General features: G+C 38.2%; 2 protein-coding genes across 7 annotated transcripts in view; one reads left to right on the top strand and one right to left on the bottom strand.

The window, feature by feature from the left end:
• Positions 1 to 938: 938 nt before the first annotated feature.
• On the top strand, positions 939 to 20,983 carry PIWIL1 (piwi like RNA-mediated gene silencing 1). Of its 2 annotated transcripts, none has more exons than XM_075168129.1 (20): positions 939 to 1,010; positions 3,935 to 4,032; positions 4,784 to 4,938; positions 6,518 to 6,732; positions 7,831 to 7,952; positions 8,620 to 8,700; positions 9,640 to 9,837; positions 10,195 to 10,306; positions 12,590 to 12,710; positions 13,343 to 13,460; positions 13,625 to 13,739; positions 14,726 to 14,913; positions 15,515 to 15,587; positions 15,927 to 16,127; positions 16,427 to 16,530; positions 17,044 to 17,114; positions 17,647 to 17,800; positions 18,718 to 18,843; positions 19,964 to 20,111; positions 20,867 to 20,983. In XM_075168129.1, exons 1-20 carry the CDS (start codon positions 939 to 941, stop codon positions 20,981 to 20,983), a joined length of 2,589 nt encoding a protein of 862 aa, XP_075024230.1. The 2 variants fall into 2 exon arrangements, with proteins under 2 accessions (XP_075024230.1, XP_075024229.1); XM_075168128.1 differs by having other exon boundaries at positions 939 to 1,019; positions 3,926 to 4,047; positions 4,802 to 4,938.
• A 2,092-nt stretch (positions 20,984 to 23,075) lies between these two features.
• The window catches only part of RIMBP2 (RIMS binding protein 2), a 116,479-nt gene continuing 112,645 nt past the window's right edge, over positions 23,076 to 26,909 (bottom strand). For 2 of the 5 annotated variants that reach the window (XM_075168123.1, XM_075168125.1), the window contains one exon: positions 25,406 to 26,493. In XM_075168123.1, the coding sequence (XP_075024224.1) occupies positions 26,467 to 26,493 (27 nt within the window). In that variant the 3' untranslated portion in view covers positions 25,406 to 26,466. Of the gene's footprint in view, positions 24,674 to 25,397; positions 26,494 to 26,909 lie in introns of those variants that run through there. The other 3 variants (XM_075168124.1, XM_075168126.1, XM_075168127.1) reach the window with 3 other exon arrangements.

Raw genomic sequence — 26,909 nt, 5'->3', positions numbered from 1 at the left:
TCGGGAGCCAATCGGGGGAGAGCGTGCGTTCCCGCCTCGCACCGCTAGAGCGTGCCGGCCAGGAGGTGTGCGCCTGCGCGCCGCGAGGCCTGAGGGGCGGGGAGTGTGGGGGGGTGGTCGGTCGCTGCGAGGCGGGCGGTGCCGCGGTTCTTGTGCCCGGGGAACCGGCCTGCGGGCACCTTCGGCTGCGAGAGCGGCTGTTGACCTTCGCGGGAACAAAGTCGTGTGGCGTCGTGAAGAAGACGGCCTGCTGTGTATCGCTGGGGTGGGAGGAGAGTCCCTTCGCGGCCCGGGGGCAGGCTGAGGTAACGCCGAGGGCCCGGCAGGGCTGGCGGCGGTGGAGGGGGAGCGCCTCGGGGCGCGGATTTTGGCCCCGCAAACTGCTTGAGGCTGACGGAGAAGTTAGGGCCGAGCCGACACGGAAGGGAAGGGTCGCTGTGGGGGGAGAGGACGGAGAGGTCCCTGGGGCCGGTTTGCATCATCGGGGAGCTGACCGGGTGGTAAGGGTTGGTGTGTGCTTTGGGTGAAGTGTGCACTGCTCCTAGAATAACGTAACCAATTAGTCTGAGTTGAGTTTCACGTGTAACTTGAAAGTCACATCAGTAGGCCCCGAGTTACACTTGGCTGAGATTGCAGATCCTGCCATGCTCTCCAATCCAGTTGACTTTCTTCACAGCTTCAGAATTTGTGGTGGGCTGTGCCAGTCGGTTCAAACTTGACTATAAGAAGCTGTAACTTCCCCAGACTACCTGTTGTGGCTGTGTTACTGTGGAGATCCAAGAGCAGGGAAGTTTGCAGAGGAGGATATATTTTACTGAACCAGTTGAAATTAAACAAGGGCAAATGCAATAGTGTTGCTCATAATATTTATTGGAATAAGGATGGGGAAGCAGAAGATTGAACACTAATGCTGAAGGTGGTTTGTCTTAGAAGAGAAGATGACAGGAAGGGCTAGAGCCAGAGCAAGAGGAAGACCTCCAGGACAGGAGACTGCTATTCCTTCTGTAGGAGCTGCATCTGTAAGTTGGTTCTCTTTTTAATTAGCACAGCTAGGCTTTGAAATATCATAGCTCAACTACTTCCTATTTTGAGATCAGGTATATATGTTAGATGATAGATATATATATGTGTGTGTATATATTATGTCAGGTGTATAGTTATATTAACTCCTTCTTATTAAGGAAATTTTTGTATGCTTACAAACAAGTACTCTGTTGTAATACAGTTGTCATAATAGAGCTAGTGGAAATAGATAGCCATTTGCATAGTCTGCTTTGTCCACTGTGATACTCTGCAGAGAAGCAGAACGTGTTGGGCTGCTGCTGCTGTTGGTGCATATTTGGGCAAAACCTGGATCTGGCAGGTGTTCTGACCTGTTCCTGTTGTTTTTAATATCAAGGACTTTCTGTCTCTGCATTTGAACTAGTGTTTAGGGCTTGTTTTGTGCTTATATGCCCTGTTAAAACTGTAGCTTGAAAATGGCTGATACTTCTTTATTTGCAGCCATTGCCACATACCTGGCGATTTTTAAAGCAGTTCCTCAAATTTGTCAGTTATTAATAATCATCTTTCATTTGAGAATGTGATTAGACTGGAGGAGTGTTCCTAGTCTATTTCTTGGCAGTGTCAGATGAGTTTAAATCATGATAGAAGGTAGTTTTCTGTTCTGTTTCTCAAATAATGAAATGTGTCCTGCATTAGCAGTAGCATTGATGCACCTCTTGAACCTGGAGCAGAATATATAAACCTAAGAGACCTGATTACTTCAAACTTGGTCTCTTTGACTTGAATAGAATTGTTAGCAGAAGTCAGGAGGTGGTATCAGTGTTCTGCTGTGGGTGAAGAGGGAAGTAAAGGAAATGGTGAGGCTTGGGTACTTTACATGGACTATGAGTATTGATGCAATCCAAGTGAAGAAAAGTCTGTTTTGGCTTTTTTTTCTATATAGGCTGCCACTGTTCTACCATGTAGACTGCGTGTATCTCCCTCCAAGACGGTTAGTTCCAGAAGTGTTTCCAAAGACATGTTGAAAAGAGATTGTGGAATGAATAAGAGGGTTTATATTAGAGGTTTGGAAAATGAAGGCTTAGGCATGCATTCTGTCTCAGTTTAAGTGAGAGCATACTCTGTGCTGATCGCAGGGGAAAATGGGAACAAGTGGCCATGTGTTGTGAACCATACCATTTGACTTTTACACTGGACTGATACAGAGGTATCATAATATACCAAGCGCTTAATACTGAGGTTTTTATCAAAAAGCGTTAGTGGAGATTTAAGGAGGTCGGGGGCCTGCCTTTCCTTGCTAATGTCCTGACAACCTTGTGATCTTTCCTGCTGCAGGAGTAGGAAAGAGGATAGATAGGTCAGTCCCTGGGAAGTCCTTCCCAATGTGGAGACTGCAGCCTCCAAGGAGGATACCAAGAAGATGGAGCTTGGCTCTTTGTAATGGTGCATGGTGGGAGGACGAGACACAGTGGGCACAAATTGAAGCAAGAGTTGCTTTGTCTGGACATAAAGAAGAAAGTTTTCATGGTGAGGACAGTCAAGCACTGGAACAGGCCGCCCACTGAGATTGTGCAGTCTGCATCCTTGGAGATGGGCTAAATCTCTGAGCACCCCGATCAGACCTCGTGATTGACCTTGCTTTGAGCAGGAGGTTGGACTAGAGATTTCTTAGAGCCTGAATTATCTTGTGGTTCTGTGAAGGATAGGATTGTTGAAAACCCCCTTCCCCACACCCATACAGTGAACCCTCTCCCAGCATAATCTCTTCCTTCAGTTTATGACTTGACATGGAGCTCTGCTCTGCTCCTTTAATGGATGGGAAAGGAATACAGTCAGTTCAGGATAGCGGGGCTCAGTGCCTAGCTGTTGGACTACAGAATCTGTGTAGGTGACATTGCAGCTTCCTTCAGGAGCAAGGATGGAATATAGGCGAGAGGGGCGAAACAGAACTCATCTTTCCTGAACTACTTTTATGAATACTACAGGGAGCACAAAACTTGTGATAATATGCTGTTACTGTGATAGTACTGGACTGATAATTTTCACGTGTACTCTTTAGAGTTGTGTACATTTGATCTTTGCAGTAGTGCTACAGATTTCTTAGAGGGTATACTTTTGACAGACTTTATAATGTGTAAAAATAAGGTGGAGAGTATAAGAACAGAGAGGCCTGCTTAGTTACCGATCTTGTATTCAGTGTCAGAAGACGCATATGGGAATCACAAGACATCTAAGAGCTCTGAGAGCAAAGGAACTCCAGGAATGGATTGCTGGCAGGTTGTGTGACACTGGTTTAGGCGGTTCCTACTGCTATGCTGTAGGACAAGACAGAGCCAGCCTGGCTCTGTAGCTCAGGTTTCATGATCATCCTTGATGTTGGCCTCTTGCTTGCTTACACTTAAAGTAGAGAACTTGATTACTCCTGGAGGGACTAACTTGTGGGGCAGACTGCAATCTGGTAACATGAAGCTCTGAATTGTGGGATTGCTCATGGCCAAAGGTTGTGTGTTGCAGTCCTTCCAGGCATGACACTTTTTAATATTATTTATTCACAAGGCACTAAAATTACAAAAGCTGTTTTTATAAAATAAGTAGTCAGCTACTTGAAGTTTCAGAGGGATTGTTAAAAATGAAAAGTCCAGAAATTTTAGTTAGAGCTTGGAAAGAACATTTGCATTTGCTACTAGTTAAATGAATATTAACTTACAAAAAAAATTTCCTGAACCCCATTATTTTGATGTTTGAAGTATGGAGTAATGACTCTGCTATTTAATATAGGAAGAAAGATTTAACCTTATGTAACTGTTACACTTGGGTACTGGAGTATTCTGTACTTGGTCAGTGACTTTGTTTTGCCGTACTCTTGGAAGTACGCTGTTTCCTCAGTTGCAGTAGGAAGAGTTGTTCGCAACTATTGCAGGTTCAACAGATTTTGCCAAGTCAGCCACCCGGCCTTCGGCAACCTGAGCAGCCACGTGCTCCTCCATCAGTATCAGAACAGCCTGGTGGCCGTGGACGACAGAGGGGCCCTCAGAGTGTTCCACAGGGCCAGAACGGGAGAAGGCCGGAAGGTCAGAAAGGGTGAAAAAGTTCATTGTCCACAAAAGCAAGTGTTTTGAAGAGAATGCAATTAAGACATTCTTTAGACTGTATTTCTAATTTTTCTTTTCAAAATGAGATTTATTACTAAGGTTGGAAAACTTCACAGTACATACCTTGTGGTGATAGTATTGTCATTCTAAGGTGCAGTATGACTGAACCAGGAATTTTGAAAACTACCTTAAGTGTGCTGTACTCTGTACCATCTCCTCTATCAAAATAGTTTAAAAAAATAAATAAGAAAGCAGTTGGCCCAATTAACTGCATGAATACCAATAGTAAATTTCATTTTGATATTTCATTGTTTTTCTTGAATCTTAGTAAGGAAATTAAACTTTCTTACCTGTTTTGCATCACAGTGTATTTAAACATTTTGGTGCCAGCTAGAGCTGAAATGAAAGGTTTGTCCTCCCTGTATTTGCAGAAGAGATTATTGATTTGGAGGGTTTACATCTTTTTTCATCTGGCTAGTGAACTGTTCTATTTGCTTACTAGTTAACTGTGTGTAAATCTTAGGAAGCTATTATGTGTTACCTGAAAATAATTTTAAAATGAATTTACTACATAGCAAAATCCAAAACTTAACATTTCATGATTTCTCTTAATTTTATATATATATATGACTTCCAAAATTGAATTGTATTTAATTTTATTTGTATATAAAACTTGATTGTAATTCTTCCTCTTCCTCAAATTTCAAAACAATAGGATTACAGATTTCGGCAGGATTTCAGGAATTGTCCTTAGCAGACAGGGGTGGACGTCGTAGAGATTTCCATGACCTCGGGGTAAATACTCGGCAAGCCATAGAACATGTTCAAGAATCAAAAACTGGTATGTTCAGATTAGACTACAGACATATAAGCAAGTTGAATTGAGAAATAGTTTTGCTTTGTTTCTGCTTTTAGTATCCCTTAGAGAGCCAAATAAAAAAATCTTCATCGTGAAATAGAAGAAGTTACAAGTTGCTACCGATATCTGAAGAGGAACAGTAAGATGACATGTCTGATAGCAAAGTGCTTCAGGCAGAAGTTGTGTAGCATTTTAAATTGCAACTATTTAGACATAAGTGATGATCCTTGTGTGTTCCTGATGTCCACTTTTTCAAGCAGGACTCTTCAGGACTCTGTAGGTTTGCTTCTAGAAATTCTGCTTTGGAACACATTGACCTAGCCAAATTCGTAAAGATCTCCTAATAAATGTGGAATTTGAACCTCTTCTGAAGAAACTTTTTAGTTTAAATAAAAGGTGATATACTTCTTTCCTTGAGATGAAATCATGCATATGAAAAGAAGTAGAAGCAGACTGCCATGATGGTCCTGCCTTCTTGCTAGAATGCAATCGTTTTTAATGTTCAACAGTGCAGATTCTCTGCTGATAATAGTTTTGTATTGCAAGTGACTCTCTGAGACATCACAACACTATAATAGCAACTGTAGTCCACTTTTGCTTAATTGAGTGATAAATGGAGGGTGCCATGGGCCCAGGAATGGTAAGGCTTAGTTCTGCTTGAGTCACTTTGGGCCAGAGGCAGTATGGTTGTTTTCTTTCTCGCCTAGATTGTCTATCTAGAGCTATGCTGATGCTAGATCATGGATTGCTGCACTTAGTCAGCAGTTGTATTGCTGGCCTTTTGTTTTCTCTTTATAGCTTTGTACAGTTTTCAAGTATAATATACACGCTTTGTATGTGGTAGGATTTTTTTGTTTTCATCTGGGGTGTTGTATTTCAGATAGGAAAAAACGTGTAATGAAAACCAAGTGAAATGAATGATCCATAATTGTCTGCAATGTATTTTTTGTATTAGACTTGTGTCTTTAAGTATAGAAGAAATTGAAATGAGACATGAAAAAATAGGAAGAAATACTTTAAATAAGGAAGTGATCTGGAGCTAGTTCTTACTGTTGTGGGTTTTTTGTTTGTTTGTTTGCTTGTCTGTTTGAAAAATCTTGAAATACCATAAGAAATGTCATCTTGTCACATGTGAATGGAATATGGATATCTCCAATGATTGATACTCTGTTAGTTTTTGTTCTATGTTTATGATTCATGTAAAGAAAGATTAATTTGTCCACAAAGGAGGTTTATGTTTTGGTGGAAATTCATCTCTCTAGTACCTGGTACTGATCCTTTGGGAGACAGTTACTGATCTAAATGCTTAGCTCATTTGATGTGAGAGTTTTCCTGATAAGTGAAGGAATTATGAAAAGCTCTAATAAGCGTGTGAGTGGCTATGATAACACCATGCCTATGTGAGTACTTCCTATAGCTTACTGAGCTAGAACAGTTGCAGAACACAACTGACCTCTAATCTTGAGTGAATGCCTTAGGTTTTTAAAATTTCTCAAAGTTGTTGAATTACTATAAATTGGTAAAATTTTGTAACTACTAAGATGTTTGCCTCTCATTTTAGGTTCTTCAGGTATTGTGATAAAATTAACCACAAATTACTTTCGTTTGACGTCTCGACCCCAGTGGGCTTTATATCAGTACCATGTTGGCTATAGTCCTGAGATGGAAGCACGTCGTCTTCGATCAGCTTTGCTCTTTCAGCATGAAGAGCTAATTGGAAAGACACATGCCTTTGATGGATCAATATTATTCTTGCCAAAAAAACTAGGGAATAAGGTGTGATATGAGAATGCGAATTTTTTTTTTTTTTTTGACTTGCATTTTGTGATGCTTCTTGTTTCTTACTGGTCTGGGTGAAGTTAGAGAATTGATGTCCCATGAGCAACAATTAGTTGGATTGAATATATTAGTACAAGCTAATTTGCTTGTGTGGAGAAATCTGGCAATAAACTTCTGGTTCTAATGCTTAGGTTCTGCAGGCTAGAATAATCCTCTGCACAGAAGTGTATAGTACAGACAGTATTTTTCATTTAGTTTTCTTTCTGCTTAGAGCTTTTGATAACTTCCGTGTTTTAACATCCAACATCATTGAAAAGGTATGGGTGTATTGGGTGTATGTGGCAAGGTTTTGATAGTGGGTGGGTCTGGGATGGCCCCTATGGGAAGAGTTAGGGGCTGCCCTGTGCTGTATGCAGCCATTTCCAGCTGGCTTCACAATGGACCCACCACAGACCAAAGCTGAGGCCATCAGCAAAGTTGATGGCACCTCTGTGTATTTAAAAAGGGGGAAAAAATGCCAGAGCAGAAGAAAAATCTGAGAAGCAAGTAGTGGCAGAGGGAAAATGCCATGTACTGATGGTAACCCTGCTTCCCCCCGCCCTTGTGCCCCTCATTGCCTCACTGGAGGGACTGAGTGTAACCAGTGGTGGTAACAGAACGGGGCAGAGGTGTCCAGAGTGAAGTTGAGCCTGGAAAAGGGAGAGCGGGAAGCTGTTTTCACTATGTGTTTTAATGTTTGCCTTTTTGCCTCCCAGTACCTGAATTAGCAATTAAATGTATGTTAATTGGCAATATATTATTTCCTCAAGTTGAGTCTTTTTCCCGTGGTGGTAATTGGTAAGTCTTCATCTTGAATTCAGCTGCTTTGGGGATAGCCTCCATTCTACTCCATTAGTTGTCTTCACCCACATGAATGAAGGAAGCATTTTAGGTTGTAGTTTACAGTCATAGTAGGAAATCAAATTCCTGTTTCAGCTAAGCCTTGAATTACTACTTAGAATCTTAATGTACAAGTCCAATTCGATATTAATGGAGCAAAGTCCAGATATAGCCCTGTTTGCCTCTAGTTTTGTTAAGCTAACTTCACTTTCTCAGGTTACTGAAGTGTTTAGTAGGACTCGAAATGGAGAGGATGTGAAGATAACAATCACGTTGACTAATGAGTTGCCACCTACTTCACCTACATGTCTGCAGTTTTACAACATCATTTTTAGAAGGTTTGCTGTTCAAGTTATGTTTTATAAGAAGTCATTCTAAAAATATCTGACTTAAGTGTTTCCTTTCTGAAGAATGGACTACAAATCAATATTACAAATGTAAATTTTTAAGCCTTTGTAGCTACCGTTACTATGTGGCCAACCACATCTCGCAACATTTTAATGTGCAGTTATATGCATGTTTCTGGCACATGTTAGTGTGAAATGAGTTTATACCTCTTCCCTGAGCAAGCAGATTCACATTGGAGTGCTAATTGTTATAGGCAGTTAGTCCTATCTCTGCCCTCCTTTTGTGTCTGTGGATTTGCCTCTTAAAGCAAATAGTAGTGCAGGACCTTGAACTGGCAAATTACGTTTTTTGCTGTAGTCTGTGCACTTAACCTTGGTACCTGGACCACCTGGTTCATCTGAAATGTAGCTTGTTTAGACTGCTACCTTCAACTGGTTGGTGAAGGGTTGGGTTGTATGCTAACTTATTCTCAGCTGATTAATTGTCATTAATAAGTGTCCATGGCCTTTTTAAATTGAGTTTAATGAAAAGTTCACATTCGTGACTGTTTCATCTAGCCAGATGAACAAAAAATGGGGTTGTGCAGAGGGATGGGACCATGCATAGTTTGATAAACTGAATAATAATGGTAAATGACATCCATATTTCAACTTCTAGGCTTTTGAAGATGTTGAATTTGCAGCAGATTGGACGTAATTATTACAACCCCAGTGACCCAATCAGCATCCCTAATCACAGGTTTGGCAAAAAGGATACTCGGGTTTAGGAGGGGTGCAGGGAGAAAGGATGATATTTTGATACCGCTCTGGTGGTTTATCTTGTAATAAAACCATGGACTTAAAATTGGTATTCCTGGGAAGCATGAGACCTTGTTTGCCTAACTTCGTTTCTTGTATGTGTAAGATCTCATTACTCGTTACCAGTGTGTGTTCCGCTATTACATTTTACTCCAATGTCAGAAACTTGCTTAAATGGCTGTAAGGCTGAGATCTCTGAATACTTCAATTCTAAAGCTCAGGAATGTCCAGCCTTCACTCTGATGGCCGTTTAATCTGCCATGTAAGTTCATATCTGGCCATACCCTGCTGGATGGGTAGTTCTGGAACTCACCTATTGCTAGCTGTCAAGTCTTGTCCCCGTTCCCTGCCAGGATCCCCTACAATGTGACTGATGCTTCTGGCTAGCCCCAGGCCTATTGTACAAGTTGGTCAGCTTGAGTTTGACTGGGGCCCCATCATATGGCTGTGGTATACTCCTTGCCATTAACCTAGCCTACATAACCTGGTTGATGGAAGAAGCTGGACAGTGTTCTACTAGATAAACTGTTGGTCTTTTTCTCTTTAAAGTGTCTTGAATACCCATACACTTTGTATTTAAGATATTTAAGACTAATAGCATGAAATGGATTTCTTAGGTTTTGAGGCATCCTTTCTTTCACTTCAGTTATATTGCTACATCATTAAATAAATCTTTTTTTATCTTAAGTTGACTGAAGATACCTGCATTTAAAATAATTTTTGTTTTGTTAACTTTCAGGAACTTGTTTATATTTAGATAATGGTTTCTTTGTGTCTTGATTGCTTTCTAGTGTCTGGGAAAGTGGACAGAAATAACTCAAGGGGTGAGAATAGAGATACTTTAAAGCCCATTAAGATTCTGTATGTTCTCTTTTGACAGGTTGATGGTTTGGCCGGGCTTCACAAGTTCTATCCTCCAGTATGAGGAAAGCATTATGTTATGTACAGATGTGAGCCATAAGGTTCTTCGCAGTGAAACAGTGTTGGATTTTATGTACAGTCTGTATTACCAGGTTGAAGAGCAAAAATTTAGAGATGCCTGTGCTAAAGAGCTGATAGGTTTAATTGTTCTTACAAAGTAAGTCTCTTTGGACTCTTGTCGTCTTAGAGATCCATTTATTTTTTTGGATGTTCCATGTCCTGAAGTACACAATGAAGCATCAGAAAGCATGAAAATGATATCGTCAAGCTAGCAAACTAATCGAGGTGACAGCATTTACAAAAGCAGGAAGTACCTACTGGATTAGTTCTGTTTTCATTTGGTTTTATTACAATTTAGCTTTTAGTAGAATTGAAAACTTGAAGTTACTGCTTCTGATAGGAGCAAAACTTTCAACTTACATGAGTATTGCTATTAACTTTTTTGTCCCGCAGTTCTATTTCTTTTCTATTTGAGTTAAGATTTAAAAAAAAAATGATGAAATTGTTTATTTAGGTACAATAACAGAACATACAGAGTCGATGACATCGACTGGGATGCCAATCCACAGTGTACCTTTAGAAAAGCAGATGGTTCTGAGATCAGCTACGTGGACTACTACAAAAGGGTATGGAAACTTAACTGTCAATGTGTGCGTTATACTTTAACTTGAAACGTTAGAGTATTTTTAAAGGTTTACTTATGATGCATGGATTTGTAATTAATAATTTTCTTTAATAGAATTTTATTTTTAACGGATACTGTGTAATCTGAGAGCAGTAAGTAACCTGCGCAGCATGATTCGGCATGACTAGTCCATCCCAGTGAGTAGTCTGTCAGGCAAAAATCCCAGGAGGCCTGCATGGATGAACAAGAAGCTCCTGGGAAAACTCAGAAAGGAAGCATACAGAAGGTGGAAGCAGGGACAGGTAATCTGGGAGGAATATGGAGATATTGACCCAGCATGCAGGAATGGAAAGCCAAAGCCCAACTGGAATTGAGTCTGGCCAGGAATGTTAAAGGCAACAGGAAGGACTTCTATAAGTACATAAGCGACAAAAGGAAAACTAGGGAAAATTTGACCCCACTGCTGTGAATGAGGCAGGGTCCCTGGTGACACAGGATGTGGAAAAAGGTGAGGTACTGAATGCCGCCTTTACCTCAGCCTTTACTAGCAAGACCGCCATTCAGGATTCCCAGGCCCCAGAGACCAGGGAAAAGTCTGGAGCAAGGAAGACGTACCGTTGGTGGAAGAGAATCGGGTCCAGGAATACTTAAGTAAATTAGGCATACCAAGTCCATGGGTGATGGGTTGCACCTACAAGTAACTGAGGCAGCTGGCTCGCTGGCAGTGAGGCCACTGTTGGTAATCTTTGGATGATGGTGATGATGGGAAAAAGTGCCGAAGGACTGGAGGAAATAAAATGTCACTCCTATCTTGAAGATGGGAGGATGACACTGGATGCCACAGGGAACTACAGGCCAGTCAGCTTCACATTGAACCCTAGGAAGGCGATGGAGCAGCGAATCCTGGAAACCGCTTCCAGGTGTGAGAACGACAAGAAAGTCATCAGGAGTAGTCAGCATGGCTTCACCAAAGGAAGTCATGCTTGACCAACTTGATAAACTGCTATGGTGAAATGACTGGCTTAGTAGATGAGGGGAGAGCAGTGGATGTTGTCTACTTGGACTTCAGTAGGGCTTTTGACGCTATCTCCTGTAAGCTCCTTGTAGAGAAGCTAATGAAGTGTGGGCTGAATGACCAGACAATGAAGTGGATGGAAAGCTGGCTGAAGGGCAAGGTCCAGAGGGTGGTGATTGGTGGCACGATGTGTAGTTGGAGTCCAGTAACTAGTGATGTACCCCAGGGGTCAATACTGGGTCTAGTCCTGTTTAATGTCTTTATTAATGATCTGGATGATGGGGCAGAATGTACCCTCAGCAAGTTTTGCTGATAATCTAGTGGAGGTAGAATACATGGACAGCCATCTTAAGAGAAATTACTGTTTGATACTCCTGGTTCTTTGAAACAAAGTTTATGTATGTCTTTCATAGTTTAACCTCCTCTACCATTGAGGCCTACCACTGTAATTGTGAAATCTTTCTGCACGTCAGTTTCAATTGTAAAACAGAATGGACTTATTAAACTAGAAGCAAAATTTATATTACCCATTCTAGGTCAGGATGGAGTTTATAACGGATAAATTTTCTCTGCCTTCTCGCCTTTGCTGTGATCTCAATTTTTTTGTTTTTAAATGCTATCCTTTGGATGGTTTCTGAGGTGTGGTTCTCTTTAAGAAAAAGTTAAACTATGAAGTATGTTTGTTGACTGTCAACTTGTGTTGCCTTTTTGTGGTTGTGCAGGTTTTGGTTGGTTGGGGTTTTTTTTTGGTGTGGTGTTTTTTTTTTTTCTTTTTTTTTCTTCCCCCTAAACTGAATTAGTGACTGCTAGACAGACCAACTCTTCCTGGTGCAAGGAGACATTGCAGGAGTGTTGAATTTCAGAAACCTCACTTGGAATCTTGTTTGAAACTTGTGATGTCTTGAATTAAATTGCTCTATAGGGCAGGAACCTTGTCCATTACTGAACTGGAATAAGCATTCTAATCTTAAGTTAGATACTCTGGGTGATACTGCCTCAAGCAAGGCAGAAGCGTTGTTTCTGTTGTCTCTTACAAGTCAGTAATTTGATGGCACCAATAGCGAGAATAGTACTTCCCTGTTTGGCCTTTTCTGACAAAACCAGTTTCTCTCAAGTTAGATGTGCTAACTGAAAAAAGTTGCTGGTTGCTTTTGTTTTGGTTTTGTTTGTTTTAGGAAAAATACTAATTTTCTAAAGTGAGCATTATTATTAAGAAAACCGAGTGTTTGTTATGAATAAACTAACATACAATATATATTTCTAATACAGCAATATAATCAAGAAATTACTGACTTGAACCAGCCTGTCTTGATCAGTCAGTCGAGGAGGAAGAGAGGAAGCATGATGCCAGGACCTGTGGTTCTAATTCCAGAACTGTGCTTCCTAACAGGTACTGTAGCATTTTTCCATATCAAAGCATCTGTCAAACCACAATGCCTACTGAAACTGGTATTTTGATACCAGCCTCTTGCCAAGTTAAGTAGAAATGTTTTGTTTGTATAAATGTGAGTTTAGAAACAAGTTTTGTACCTAAAAGATTAGATATTTAAATGAGGCTGAAAAGTCTGAGAGGTTTTGATGTTGCATAGTCTTTATGTACGGTGTTCAACATTGGCCCATTGATAACTTGTAGAGTTTTTTGGCGGTAGAACTTCTGTTGAAAAAGAGAAATTTACTATAAATTGATAATTTTGTAAGATGCATAAATATGTATTTTCCTCCGAGATACTCACTTTGCACTAGGAGTACCTGTCCATCTCAGCACTGTTTTGTTTTGCTTTGGAAATGTAAATAAAGAGCTGCATGTCATGTGTGGTTTCCTCTCAGGTGCAAAAATCCGGAATTTTTTCTTTTCTATGCAGATGGGAATGTATGTACAGGGAGCAACTGAAAACCTTGATTACTACTGACACCACTTTACGTGTCTGCGGTACATGCATAGTTAATCTGCATGACTTGCATGTTTACATTTCTTAGTCCTTAGTCTAACATTTGCTCAGAAAAAGATTTTGCTGTTAACAGGATTAACTGAGAAGATGCGTAATGATTTTAATATGATGAAAGACTTGGCTGTTCATACACGACTGCCGCCTGAGCAAAGGCAACGTGAAATTGGAAGACTTACTGACTACATCCGAAAGTATGCTACCTTAATATCTTCTGTACTCCTTTCTCATGAAAAATTTGTATGATAAACTTCTTTTTTGCAACAAACTTCGGAAATCTTGCTGGGTTGAAGAAAAGAAATGTCTCAGCAAGAACAAATTTCTTTATGTTTTAATTTAAATCTTGTTTTTTAAACAGAGATGACAATGTTCAGAAGGAACTCAGAGACTGGGGTTTAAGCTTTGATTATAATTTATTATCCTTTTCGGGAAGAGTTGTTCAAGGAGAAAAGATCCTTCAATCAGGAAATGTGGTAAATAAAACAGCTTCTAAAATCTTCTGGATCTCTCATTGATGAAGCGAGTTCTTAAGGAAGGAAAAACTACTTGTTTGTTTATAAATGAAGGATTATGAGTGAAAACATTATACACAAGTCTTTGTCCAAACAGGAGACTTCTAAACTGAAGTTGTTTACAAGTTCTGTTTAGAAACACCTGTAGATTTTTCTGGCTTGCATTACAATAGTGTCTTCCTTGCAAAACAGTCCCTCTGTCTAAACAAAGTCACTTTAGATACACAAACTAGGAGACTAGAGATGTTTCTAACTAGTTTCCATTTATTAAAATACCAAGGCTTTCAAATGAAATGCCACTAATCAGTTCAGTAGATAAGAACTGTATGTGATAGAACACATACAGTATCTGTTCACTCAAATGTGGAGTGAGTCTTCAGTATGAATAACTTAGATTTCAAATAAGTCGTAGATTGCCATAAAACATTATATATTTGCTCTGTAGTAGAGGTCTTTCGGTTTTTTTTGAATGGATGCTAGATGGAAAAGGGCATTTTACAGTATTTTGATCTGTATATGTGTGTATTTAGTAAAGCTTTTTTTATTCTTGTTGAAAAGATCTGATATCTTCTTTATAATAATACTTTTCTTTTTCTTAAGCAGTTACCTTATTAAAAATGGGAGAAAAATAAGTCAATACATAAACAGCTTTGTCTTTGTAGCACAAAAACTGTGCAGCAAATAGTAATAACTTATCTGGGCTAAAAATCATATGTATCTTTGCATAATTATGAATGAAACATTTGAAGAGTTTAGGATTTCTTGAAAGGGCTAGATAAAAGCTTATTTTAAATTAGTGACGATAGCAGTAAAACCAGATAAAAATCAAGTCACTTGTTCTAGGCAGAAGTGTTACAGTCTGTTCTTGAAGTGTATCAGGAAGTAGTTGTGGTATAGCTTGTTTGGCATGGTGTTGATTTTCTTTCTCTCCCATCTCTTATTTACAGTTTGATTACAATCCTCAGTTTGCTGATTGGTCAAAGGAAACTAGGGGAGCTCCCTTAATTTGTGCAAAGCCTCTGGACAACTGGTTATTAATATACACACGGCGCAACTACGACATTGCTAATACATTACTTCAAAATCTGTTTAAAGTCACACCTTCTATGGGAATCAGAATGAACAAGGCAACCATGTAAGTGTATTTAGAAAGCTGATGGAAAAATCATTTTATACTTACTAAGGTATATCTGTTAGTATGCTTAGGCTGTTAAATGAGGAGATAGTATAGTATGTCACACTACTGACTTCTGTGAGATTTTTAATAAAACAAAGTTGCTTTCAGTATGCTAATTGTTCAGTTTTCTCTAGTGACTGATTTTCTTACTCATACTTTTATTTGTGAGATGTTTCACTGGGCGTTAAAGCATGCCGAAACCAAACAGTATTAGACATATAGCATTTGGCAAAACCTTCTCAAGTGGGGCTATATGTAATACAGGAAGGAATATATATTTTCTTGCTGTCTTTGGACGTATTCTGATTTGTTCTCATTGCAAATATCTTCCTTTGGGTACCTGTGCTTGCTTTTAACTTTGAATTTAGTTGCTCTTGGAAGCTTAGTTGGGGATGATTCCTCGTAATCTTCAAAATGTGTGAATATTGTACGTTTATTAATAGCTATAAATGTGACACTTCATACAGTACTGATGCATAATGAGCATTTATGTTTTTGCTGAAGTTTCAATAGCTGTTAGTTGTTTTTTTCTGTAAGCATTTTTTCTCTTCCTTTTCAGGATTGAAGTAGATGATAGAACAGAAGCTTATTTAAGGGTTTTACAGCAAAGTATTACCCCTGACACAAACATAGTATGTATTTGAATCCATAATTTCAAATCATGTTAATCTCTTAATTGGTGTTTTAAGACTAGTGGGATTCATTCTCAGAAATAAAACTCTTGGCTCCTGAGTATCTACTAGATGCCTATTCGTACTCCTGTTCAAATCCCAGACTAACCATGAGTATCCTTCTGGAAAAGAGCCTTTGTATTTGGCCCTGAAGAATAGACACTGAAACTTTCTGGGTATGTCTTCCACTGTGAACACTTGAATATTTCTCTTGAGCATAGGAAAGTTTTCCTAAAGAATTACAACTGTTACACAAATCTGAGAATGCGGCTGCTTAAAAACATTTTTTTCTCTTTAAAGGCGGTTTGTGTTTTGTCTAGTTCCCGAAAGGATAAGTATGATGCTATCAAGAAATACTTATGTACCGATTGTCCCATTCCAAGTCAATGCGTGATTGCTCGCACTTTAAGCAAGCCTCAGACTGCTATGGCCATAGCAACAAAAATTGCCTTACAAATGAACTGTAAAATGGGTGGAGAACTTTGGAGTGTTGAGATCCCAGTAAGTAATTTTTTTTAAAATGGTAATAGTTTTCTTTATTGAGCTTTATTTGAAAAGCAAGCCTTTTTCCCCAAAAAAGAAAATTGAGTATTCTTTGTGTAGTTTGGTTTGTGTCTGTGAGAAGAGGCATGAAGTTAAATACGACATAAGGAGACATTTAATTCAAGAACTCAGTGCCCATGGTTTACTGAAGTGTCCTGAAACCACACAGCTTATGTCGTGATTTTGTTACACTATAGGATGGAGATAAGTGCATGTTTTTATGTACTAATACATGTTCTGTATTGATTCCTTTTAAGCTGAAACAGGTAATGGTTGTGGGAATTGATTGTTACCATGACACTTTATCTGGAAAGCAGTCAATTGCAGGATTTGTTGCTAGCCTGAATCAAACAATGACACGGTAAGATTTGAATGCCAAAAAAAAAATTTGAATGCCAAAAAAAAAATCTTCATCTTTCCCTTAACTGAGAAGAAACTTGAATGTGGTGGGCCATCATGAAAGTGTCCAAATTAATTTACTGTACATTGTTAATAAGAACTATATATTGTGAATTATTTTTCCACTGCATCCCTTAAGGAATAGCCTTGCCCTTTTCTTCCACAGTGCTTGGGAGATGGGGCAAATGGTGGGGCAAGGGCTGGGATGAATAGAGGGCATCAAGGTGATAGGCTCTTCTCCCTTTTGAGTTGACTTGTGTGAAAGTTTTTTGATTGAGAGGAATTGCAGGTGGTGGTAAGGTATTTGTCTACCACAGGGGCTTTGCGAGGGAAATACAGTACGGTAACTCTTGCTTGAGTGCCTTGACCCACAATAGCCATAAAGACTAAGTGGTCATAGCCATTTAAAAAATAACTTCATTGAAATAAGCCTGGGAAATGCTTTGAAGATCATCTTTTATTTTGTTCTTCACAGGTGGTTCTCCCGCTGTGTTGTTCAAGGGCGTGGGCAAGAACTTGTGGATGGGCTCAAAGCCTGCTTGCAAAGTAAGGGAAACCTTTCTGCTCTTGTTGAGTCAGATCTAAGGAATGACAATTTAGTTTCCTCAGAACACACCTCAGCTGCCTTGAGGGGAGGCATTACCAACTTGCACTTAGATAAAAACAGATTAAAAATACAGGTGTAAATATTGATGAAAATTAATAGCATTTTTTGTACATCCTTTCATTGATTCCCATATTTCTTAACAATGATTAAAAACTACTTTTCAATGTGCATTCAAAGAATGCTTTAAAGGAGGCAGATTTAAAGGATGACAGCTCTTTGCTGTGAGAGAGGCCAGCGGAGTAGGTAATCTCCTTAGGTTCCTTCTTTTTGTGTCGGTACACAGATAAACCAGAATTCTTTTTGCAGGTAACATTTGTGTATCATAATGCATACCTGTTTCAGGTTACTGAAAGATTGAAGACCTTAGGTTTCAAAACTTACTGCTGTTTTTCCAGTAATAAAAATCAATTTTTGTTTTGGAATGAATTGTCATTATAGCTAACAGCTTTTACTCTTTTTATTTTTTTTAAGCTGCTCTAAGAGACTGGTTCAAGTGGAATAAGTATTTGCCTTCTCGTATTATTGTGTACCGTGATGGTGTAGGAGATGGACAACTAAATACTTTGGTTAATTATGAAGTGCCTCAATTTCTGGATTGCTTGAAGAGTGTTGGTAAAGACTACAAGTAAGTCTGTTTCCACCAACCCCTTTTTTAATATCATAAGAGAAATATACACTGGGATACAAAAAGTGGTTATAGATTAAGATTGTGTCGTCTTTTCATCCTTATTTGTTTTTACTTGAACTCAGATAACTGCTTTTCTGATGATTGTTTATGTGATTTGAGATACCTAACTTGTAATATAATAGGAAAAGTCTTTAGTACACGCACCACACGAGTATTCAATACACATGTATACACATGTGTGCATATACTCTTCAGGCATTCTTGATGCATTGATTAATACTTGCTTCCACTGGTTGATCATAGCCTGATTACTATCACATGTGTCTGGTAGTTCCATTTTTTTTTCTTTCCACTTCTGAAAGGACTAGCTGTTGTCCAGTCACTTATGTTATGCAGTTTTCAACGTTCTGCTTTAAAACTTATCAACTGCAGTGACTTGGTTTTTTAATCTGCTCTGAAAAATGAAAATATTTCCTGACATTGCAGGCAAGCGGAGCACAAAACAAGTTACAGATAGTAGGAATTGAAGTGCTTGCTGCTTCTGTTTAGCTTCTGTTAATGGCTTGCTCTTTACCAAAAATACTGTTAAAACACAGTGTTTTCTATATGAAAAGATGAGGTAGAGAGTAGAAATCAAATCTGTATTTTGAAGATTCCTTTTTGGTCTGTTTTGTGAAGTTAAATATAAGCTGGATTGGTGAGAAATAGTATCAAAGTTGCACCTGAAACTAATGAACAACATCCTATTTAATCTAAATTAATGAATCATTGAAGACTTACATGTGAAACTAATGCCCTGGAGAACTCTAAAATTGCTTTTAATTTGAAGCTCTAGAGAATCTGTTCCTGAAATACTCTCAGTGCAGTCTTTCAGGATAGTTTTGTTTTTTTTCTTTTATTTTCATTTATTTTAGTCCAAGACTTACTGTGATAGTTGTGAAGAAACGAGTGAATACCAGATTCTTTGCACATTGTGGTGGAGCACTTAAAAACCCACCCCCTGGTACTGTTGTTGATGTGGAGGTTACCAGACCAGAATGGTAAGTTAGTATAGAAGTAACATTTCTTCTGTTTGCTGGCAACCTGATAATAAAGGAAATATATCCGATATTAAATTGACTGTGGGATCAAGTAGCAGAATACTTTCCACACTTTTGTCCTTTTGAAAAGAAATCATAGTGAACGTGTAGATGAAAGAAATGGAGAAGCTTAAATTGTATGAATTCATTATGCAATTATTTAATGGTTTCCAATATGTAGTATTTGTATACATCAGAGTATTGTATATGCTTTAAGTAAGTGTCTGCGTGTTTCACTTCTTGGTGTTTCTTTTTTTGATTTTTAAAGGTTTAGTACCGAATGAGTGCCTATTGATAGGATAGCCCACCGGTCCCTAACTGAAATTAAATTCTGTCTGGCTGTAGTTTTGGCATTGCACATGAATTTTGTTACTTTGTAAGGGTGCATTTTATGAGCAACTGTTGAAAGTATTCTTTGGTGGTTGGGAAGTCACTAGAAGGCCACTCAGGATTGTACAGTTATGTGTGTAGGTAAAACATGCACCCAGATCTCATTGACTTCACTCGCACGCTGTTAGTATCATACCTTTTTGCAAGTCACTCTCCATGAAACTCAGGTCAGGTATGTGGGAAATGCAAAGCTTGTTGAGTACATGGTGAAAGGTTTGACTTTGGTCCAGGGACGCTGGAGTGTGTAGGGAACAATGCACTCTGCTGTGGCAGCGCACAGTTCCTTCCAACAGGTAGTTTTGCCTTTCTTTTTTTGTATTTTATCAATTCGCTGCAGGTGTTCCAAGTGTTGTTGTGATAAGTGACAAACATCCACATGTGGCTCAGGGTGCTAGAGTAAATGAGGAGCATAAGCTAAGTATGTGTGCAGGGTGGTTATCAGGAACATGGTCTTAAGACCTGTTCCATATAATAAGATTATTTACATACTTCTAGATCTCTTGGCCTTTCAGAAATAGAGGAAACTGATTATTTTGTGACCAAAGCATAGGCATACTTCTGGGGTTTACTCAATATGCATAAAGTGACTTGAAGAAAATAAGTAAGACAAATTTGTGGGGATTTGCATTTTTCTAAGAAAAGCAGCCCTTTCTGTATCAGACTTTCTGGGGTTTTGTTTTTTCTATTACAGGTATGATTTCTTTATTGTGAGTCAGGCAGTGAGAAATGGTTGTGTTGCACCCACTCATTATAATGTAATTTATGACACTAGCAAACTGAAACCAGATCATATACAACGTTTAACCTACAAACTTTGCCACATGTACTATAACTGGTCGGTGAGTATTTCCTCTGGGAAATGACAATACTTTTTTTTCTAAGGTTGTGCATCTCTATGCAGTAAACCCACAAGAAGGTAGAAGGTGGTATCCTTAAAACACCCATGCAGATCCAAAAAGCCTGAAATTATGCCTCTTGACCTAGAGTGGTGGTTTGAGAACTAGACATTTTATAATTATGTGATCAGTCTGAAGATTACTTTAATCTTTATTCTCACTAGAAAATACTTCTTGTTTTGAATATTGTTCCCAAATTCTGTGTCAAAAGCAAAACTGAAATGATTCTTACCTGCAGAAAATACTTACTTCTTTGTGTGGAGATGGAACCGTGTTCCTCCATTTCCCTTGAGGCTTCTTCTGTTGCATACCAAGATCAGCACACAGTCAGCTGATCCCTGAGGTGTGCTTTAGATTTGTCAGTTTAGTAATTGTCAGTATTTCACGTGACTTACCCATGTCATGTCCCACCTTGATGCTGTGAGATCCAGCATCAGATGTAAACCTGCATAAGAGGCTTTTTTGGAGTGAGGAGGGGAACAGAGTTGGCAAGGTTTTTTGCATCTATTCTTCTATAAAGCATGTTTTTTTTAATGATGTGTTCCGTGTATCTAATGTTGTTTTCACAAATCCTGCGTAAACTACAGGGAATATAAATTTTACATGTATCCGAACTTTTGAATTCTAGGACTCTGTTACAGTGAATGCATGCTTATTTAAATGACTTGAAAATAATTCCTTTTTTTTTCCTTCTGCAGGGTGTTATCAGAGTACCTGCTCCTTGTCAATATGCTCATAAACTGGCTTTCCTTGTTGGTCAGAGTATTCACAGAGAACCAAACCTGTTGCTTTCAGACAGACTTTACTATCTTTGAAGTTGAGTTACCAGCTAAAAAAAATAGTGTAGTTCCTTTCTAGAGCATGTAGAATTGTCTGGGTTTTTCTGTGGTCTTTTGTTGGGTTTATTGGGGGGTGTCTTGGGGTGGTTTGTTTGTTTGTTTGTTTTTCTTGAGACATGTGCATGGGACAATGAGTATGTGCAGTTGTGGGACTTTATTTTCATTGCAGCAGGGAAAAGCTTGAGATAGCAGATCTGCATTTTGAACAGGTTTCTGATTGCTATAAAAACTATATAATATTTTATTATTTTTTAATACTTATTTACTAAAGAAAGAAGTGTTTCTGGGATTCTTCACAAAAGATTATCAGTTGTTCTTATTTTTATTTATGTTTTGTGGAAGTCTTACAGAGAATTATTTTTAGCATACAAGATACATAGTTACGCAGACCAAAACCCAAACTTCTTCAGTTAGCACATTACACTTTTAATTTTCAAAATGCAGTTGTTGCTTCCTTGTTTTTCTTGGCTGTTAAAATGAGGGCAAAGTTTTGCCTCCTAAACTATTTCGTATCTTAAAAGGAGGCTATCAGCTATTCTCGGTTATCACGCTTTGTTTTAGGATTGCATAGTGCTGCAAAAGCTGTGGAAGGGTTTTTAACATGTGCCCTTGCAAGTGATTTGCAGACCAACTAGAAACTGTCCTGTGCTCACGTGTGTCGCCATAGGAGTAGAGGGAAGTGAAGTGGGACTCCTTCAAACGGGCGTAGCTGAGGAGGAAGGTCTGTGTATACCATAGTGTCAGGAATGAGTGCCAGAGGCAGAATTGTATCTTACCACAGCTATAGAAACACCTTTATTATCTAAGGCTACAGTATTCCCTCCACAAAAGTGATGGCTTTGTCTAAGCTTGAATGCTGTGTTGGGGCTGTGTGACTTACAATGGACTATCCTATTGACATGCTTTTTCTTAGTCTTGTAACTTCATATTTACTACATAGTGTGACTAAATCGTTGTTTTAGACAACTGCAAATTCATAACTGGAATGAGCTAAATTTCTTGGTTGTCATTGTTTAACTGCGTGCTCGTCAAATGAGAAAAATAATTTCTAACAAAGAGTATCAGTGCACTGATGTGCAAAAAAAGTAGATAGTTTTACTATTCATGGGTTTTTTTGGTTGTGCGGTTCTAAGTAATGTGAATGCTTAGGCCTTGGTTTGTATCGTACTTCTGAGAATTTAATTGGTAACTATTCAGCGGGAGTAGCTTAATTTGTAAAGCAAATATCAGTTGTGTTGATGGACGTTGATTTCAGATCTTTGCATTACCAGGCACAGTCGAACTAGTGCATTATGGAAGCATTTGGATTGGCGCTAGTTTTTTTTTAACTAGCTCGTTGTGAACCTTGTTCCTTTTCTTTGCGAGATTTAAATAAAGTTGTTGCCGTAATCCTTGCTTGTTTGATCGTGTTAGATGTATTTGCGTACATACTTGAAGACTGGGCTTTGGGCATACTATGTGACATATGCTAGCGTAACTAACCATTCTTTACCTCTGGAAAGCTCCTGGCATCTTGCATTTAGATGAGCCTTTATTCTACAGGAAATTTCAGCAGCTGACAGCTCTGAAAAATGAGGGAGCGCTATAACTTGTGTTCAGTTCAGGTTTTTTTCTTTCCTAGGCTGAGAGAACTGTACCAACTTCTTCCATGTGAAACTTGTAATGAAGAGAGGCAGAGGGGTTTTTGGCAAATATTTTGGTCTTTGTGGTGTCATACAGTGGTAGCTTTCCCTATTCACTACTTAGTATTTTGTATTTCTTCCTGGTTATGTATAACTTACGTACACCTGTCACGGGTGTTTGTTCTGTTCTGGTTTCCATCATTTGAGGTCAATAGAAAAGGAGCTAGTGCAGCTGCTTCCTTAGCTACGGAAAGGTAGGAAATGATCACTGCAGACTGTTCCTTCTCCACGTGGGCACCGCGTTTGAACGTGTAGCTTGCACCATTGCTGCATGCTTAATCATCGCTCCCTGGGCATGGGTCTTAGCCTTTGTGTCCAATCCTTTGGGAAGGCTAACACAATAATCAAGCAACTGATACAGTAGATTCATGAAACATACTGCACTCTACAAAATATCAAATTATTTATTTATATAAAATATAATACACAACAGTTGTACACATGCACACACCCACACAGTACTTTACCACAAATTTAGGCCAGTTATTTTCTTTAATTAAATGTTATAATCTAGCACACGGTATCTTACAGTAATTTACATTATTATCTGAAGACACAATGGGGAAGCTTTGATCATTCATTTATAAACCTTCCATAAATTACAAAAAAGAAAGGCAGTCTGAAAAGTATGTATAAACAGTAAAAACAATTTACAAATGGACAAGAATTACAAAATAGTAACAGCCAATGACTGCCATCAATGTGTAAGATTGTTTTTCTTGAGATGCCAATATTGCAATTAATATTTGATTATCACTTGTTGCAGCCTTTTTACTGGCTACGGCTTGTGTATGTAACACAGTTTTTCACTTTTTACTTTAGACATGCATTTTATCTTGTGTCTGACATCAGCAATATGAAAATGCTTTTTAACTTAGGACTGTACCTCCACAGGAAAAAAAGTTGGGGAGTAAAGGTTTTTTGTTGCGGAGTTTTTGGTTGGTTGGTTGGTTGGTTTGTTTGTTTTCCTGGTAATTTAGAACAGTGAACCAGGAACTCCAAAACTGGAGGTTGTATGGTTGAAACTGGGTGAGTCTCTGAATAACTGACTTTTACACTGTATCTGATTTCAGTTTAGTGAAAATGTTGACATAAGAAATCAATACAAGGGTTTTGGTTTGGGAAAAAAAAAAAAAAGAAGCAAAAAAAAAACCAAAAAAAAAGCAATTTGCACAGCACTTTCAAACTCCCAGGAGTTACATCAGACATTGAATGGAGTCAGTAACATAGTACTTGATCTTAAATTACCATGTTTTAGGGAAGATGAAGACAGTTGAATACACAGTACATACAAAGTATACGCTGTATATTTATTAGACAGTACAAATCATTGTGCATTAATAAGGCAAAACATCAAGGCTGATTAAACTAGGAGTTTCAAGACCATTTTTGTTTATGATAAAGATTAGATACAGTGGGGTGATCTCCCTGAACCAGGAATCAACGAACACAGTTTTCTTCCCCCCACTCATGGTTAAAGGAGACTAAAGGCTGAGATTTATCCAATGGAGTTGCAGGTGTTGAGTTGACGTCAAATAAAACCATGTTCTTCTGGCCTTAATCCCACAAATATTTTTTTTTTTAAAAAGAAAAAAATACTTGCAACAACAAATCCACTTCCTTTCTCCTTGCTGTTTTGATTAAGCAAGTCACATGATTCTATTGATGTCAGCGTTAAAAATGTAAAGGTTTAGTAAAGTTGTACTGCATAGTCATGAAAGCCCTAGTTTTGACGTTTAAAAAAAAAAATAATACACAGACTGGAAGCTTTACAAGTTGTCCAGGAGTACATGAATCATTTCACTGCACCAAGCTTTTTCAGCAGTTTCTTGCCTTTGGAAAGCAGCCCCTTTTTCTTTTTCGAGGACATATCCCTGCCTCTCCCGGGACTACCAGAACCCATAGGTGACGTAGGTGACCCAGAATGGAGATGAACTGTGGGGGATGGTGCTCTCCGTGATGTACCTGTATTCTCAGGAGGAACCTATTAGGTACATTGTTATAATTTATTGAATGTTTGAAAGCTTAAAAGCTATTATCATCAAGAAAGTTGGTAACATCACCTGTCCCATTACCCACTTAAACAAAAGGGCTGGTTCCTTTCTTCTTTGTGGCTTAAAATACCATATGGGCTTATGGAAAATACATAAATTTTGAGGAAAAAGTACAGACAATAGAAAACACTCCAATAGAGCCCTGTTTTGGTTATACTTTTTTAAAGAAAGAGTTGGATACACTTGTTTTGCCATAGTTCTGGCCACAAAAGCCACAAAACTGGTTTTGGTGTTGCATTTCAGTACTCTGATAGTACAAAAATGAAGGGATATACTTTTAGCTATAGATATAAGAAAAATAAATGTGTTAATTATTACAGATTAGCAATCTATAGAAGCCAAACTCTTTTCAGAAGAAATTACTTAAAATGTTACATGATCACTTATTTTTTTAATGTCTTTTAAATGCCTTTATTTTTAAAATTGGCTAGCAAACTTTATGTACATATTTAAGAAGATGGCACACTGGCTTAAAAAAAAAAAAAGGAGAAAGAAAAAGCTAAAATGAACCTTAATTGCAATCAAAGAAAGCTTAAAGACCCTGACTGCTTGATGTGTATGCTGCAGCTATGAGGTTGCTGAATGAAGGTGAATACTTGTACGATAGTTAGATGACAGCATTCCTAAGTATATTAAACAGCTATTTTTTTTTTTCTCAATTGTCAAAAGCACTTGAATGAAAATGCTAAAACTACTTATACTCAGCCTATCCTAACTACAGTGCCCAGTTGACAAAATGTGATACTATCAATTAAGATGATATTTTCATAGTAGAATCCATGCCTTAGGGGGCCCCTGTTGTTATCGTGTAGTTCAAGTTAAAAAATTAGCAATTTACTGGCTCATTGTGCAACAGTGAGTTGAGCAAAGGGGCTTCAAGCCTACTTTGATTTTAAATCAAGGTCTAATTCTAATGAAAAAAAAACAACTTGGTAAAGCACCCCAACGTACACCTGAAGATACCATATGTTTAGTCTAATGCATTCATTCAGTGAGCTGCATGTTTCATAGTGAGACTTTTATTGCATTGGTAAACCAAACAGTTGCTAATATTTCAAATGTGCACTTTCTAGGAAAAGCTGAGTAAATTGTACCATATGAATGGATTTTTTCAGAATTGGTGAATAGTTGGTCTTAGGCAAACTGGGGTATAATCGATTATGGAAAACACATTTTAAGGCAGACAATTTGTAGCTATATTTGAGTGTAATGAGTTTCAAAACCAACTATACCCTTGTAAACTACCGTACGCATCAGCTTACGTTTCATTTGTATGTTCTTTAAGTGTTGGGGGTGTTGTGCTTTTCTCTTGATACAGGAGCTTGGAATTTTTACATTCTGGGTTGGCTAACAATGCAATATGCAGCTTTTGTTTGTAGGGTAGTTAAACATCAAACTTGCCTTTCTATGTAAACATAAACATTTAGCTCATGAAGAAATATGTTCCAAACGATGACCTTCATAAAGTGAGGTCTAATTGACTTATTTCTAAGGATTCCTTTTTAAAGGATTTGTCTCCTAAACAAGCTAAATTGACTTACGAGATACAGTAAAAGCATACAGCCTTTTCTTCTGCGGCCAAGGATTTTGGAGACATATTTCTTTTTTTTTTTTTTCCCCCACAATTAAGTTTCAAGACTTGCATTAGATAGCCATGTAGCTTTAATTGAAATCTCTATTGGTATCTTCAGTTGCTCACTTACGTGAAGGCTACATTGCCTTATTAAGGTGTGAAATGAACACTCTTCTTCTGTTTCCAAGCAGATGAGCAAAGAAATAAAAATATATATAAAATATATAATATATAAAAGTATTGCAGTGATGAAACAAAACAAAAAATGAGATACTCTAAACATGATTAGTCTTTCATAAACTAGAAGTCTCTGGGCAATTAACTAATGCCAGTTGGAATAGGAAGTCATAAGGATTAAGAGATGAACACTGTCCATCAGCTGCATTGGCAATTTGTATTTAAAGGATGCGTGTACCAGTCTTTCGTCCACAAGAACTTTTGCTTTCATCTAGGCATTGCATGTAGTAAGAGTAGTTTAGAAGCATTAGGAAGTAACTACGTTCACCAGGGAAAAGCTGTTTAAACTCAAAGTATAATTGAAGGTACTGTAATGACTGCAATCAAATGGTAAATTTAGTTTCTTCATTTACAAA

This window comes from Calonectris borealis, chromosome 18, assembly GCF_964195595.1.
Source record: "Calonectris borealis chromosome 18, bCalBor7.hap1.2, whole genome shotgun sequence".
NCBI classification, from domain to species: domain Eukaryota; kingdom Metazoa; phylum Chordata; class Aves; order Procellariiformes; family Procellariidae; genus Calonectris; species Calonectris borealis.
The sequence above is the reverse complement of the archived record's forward strand: the minus strand, read 5'-3'. Positions and strand labels throughout refer to the sequence as shown.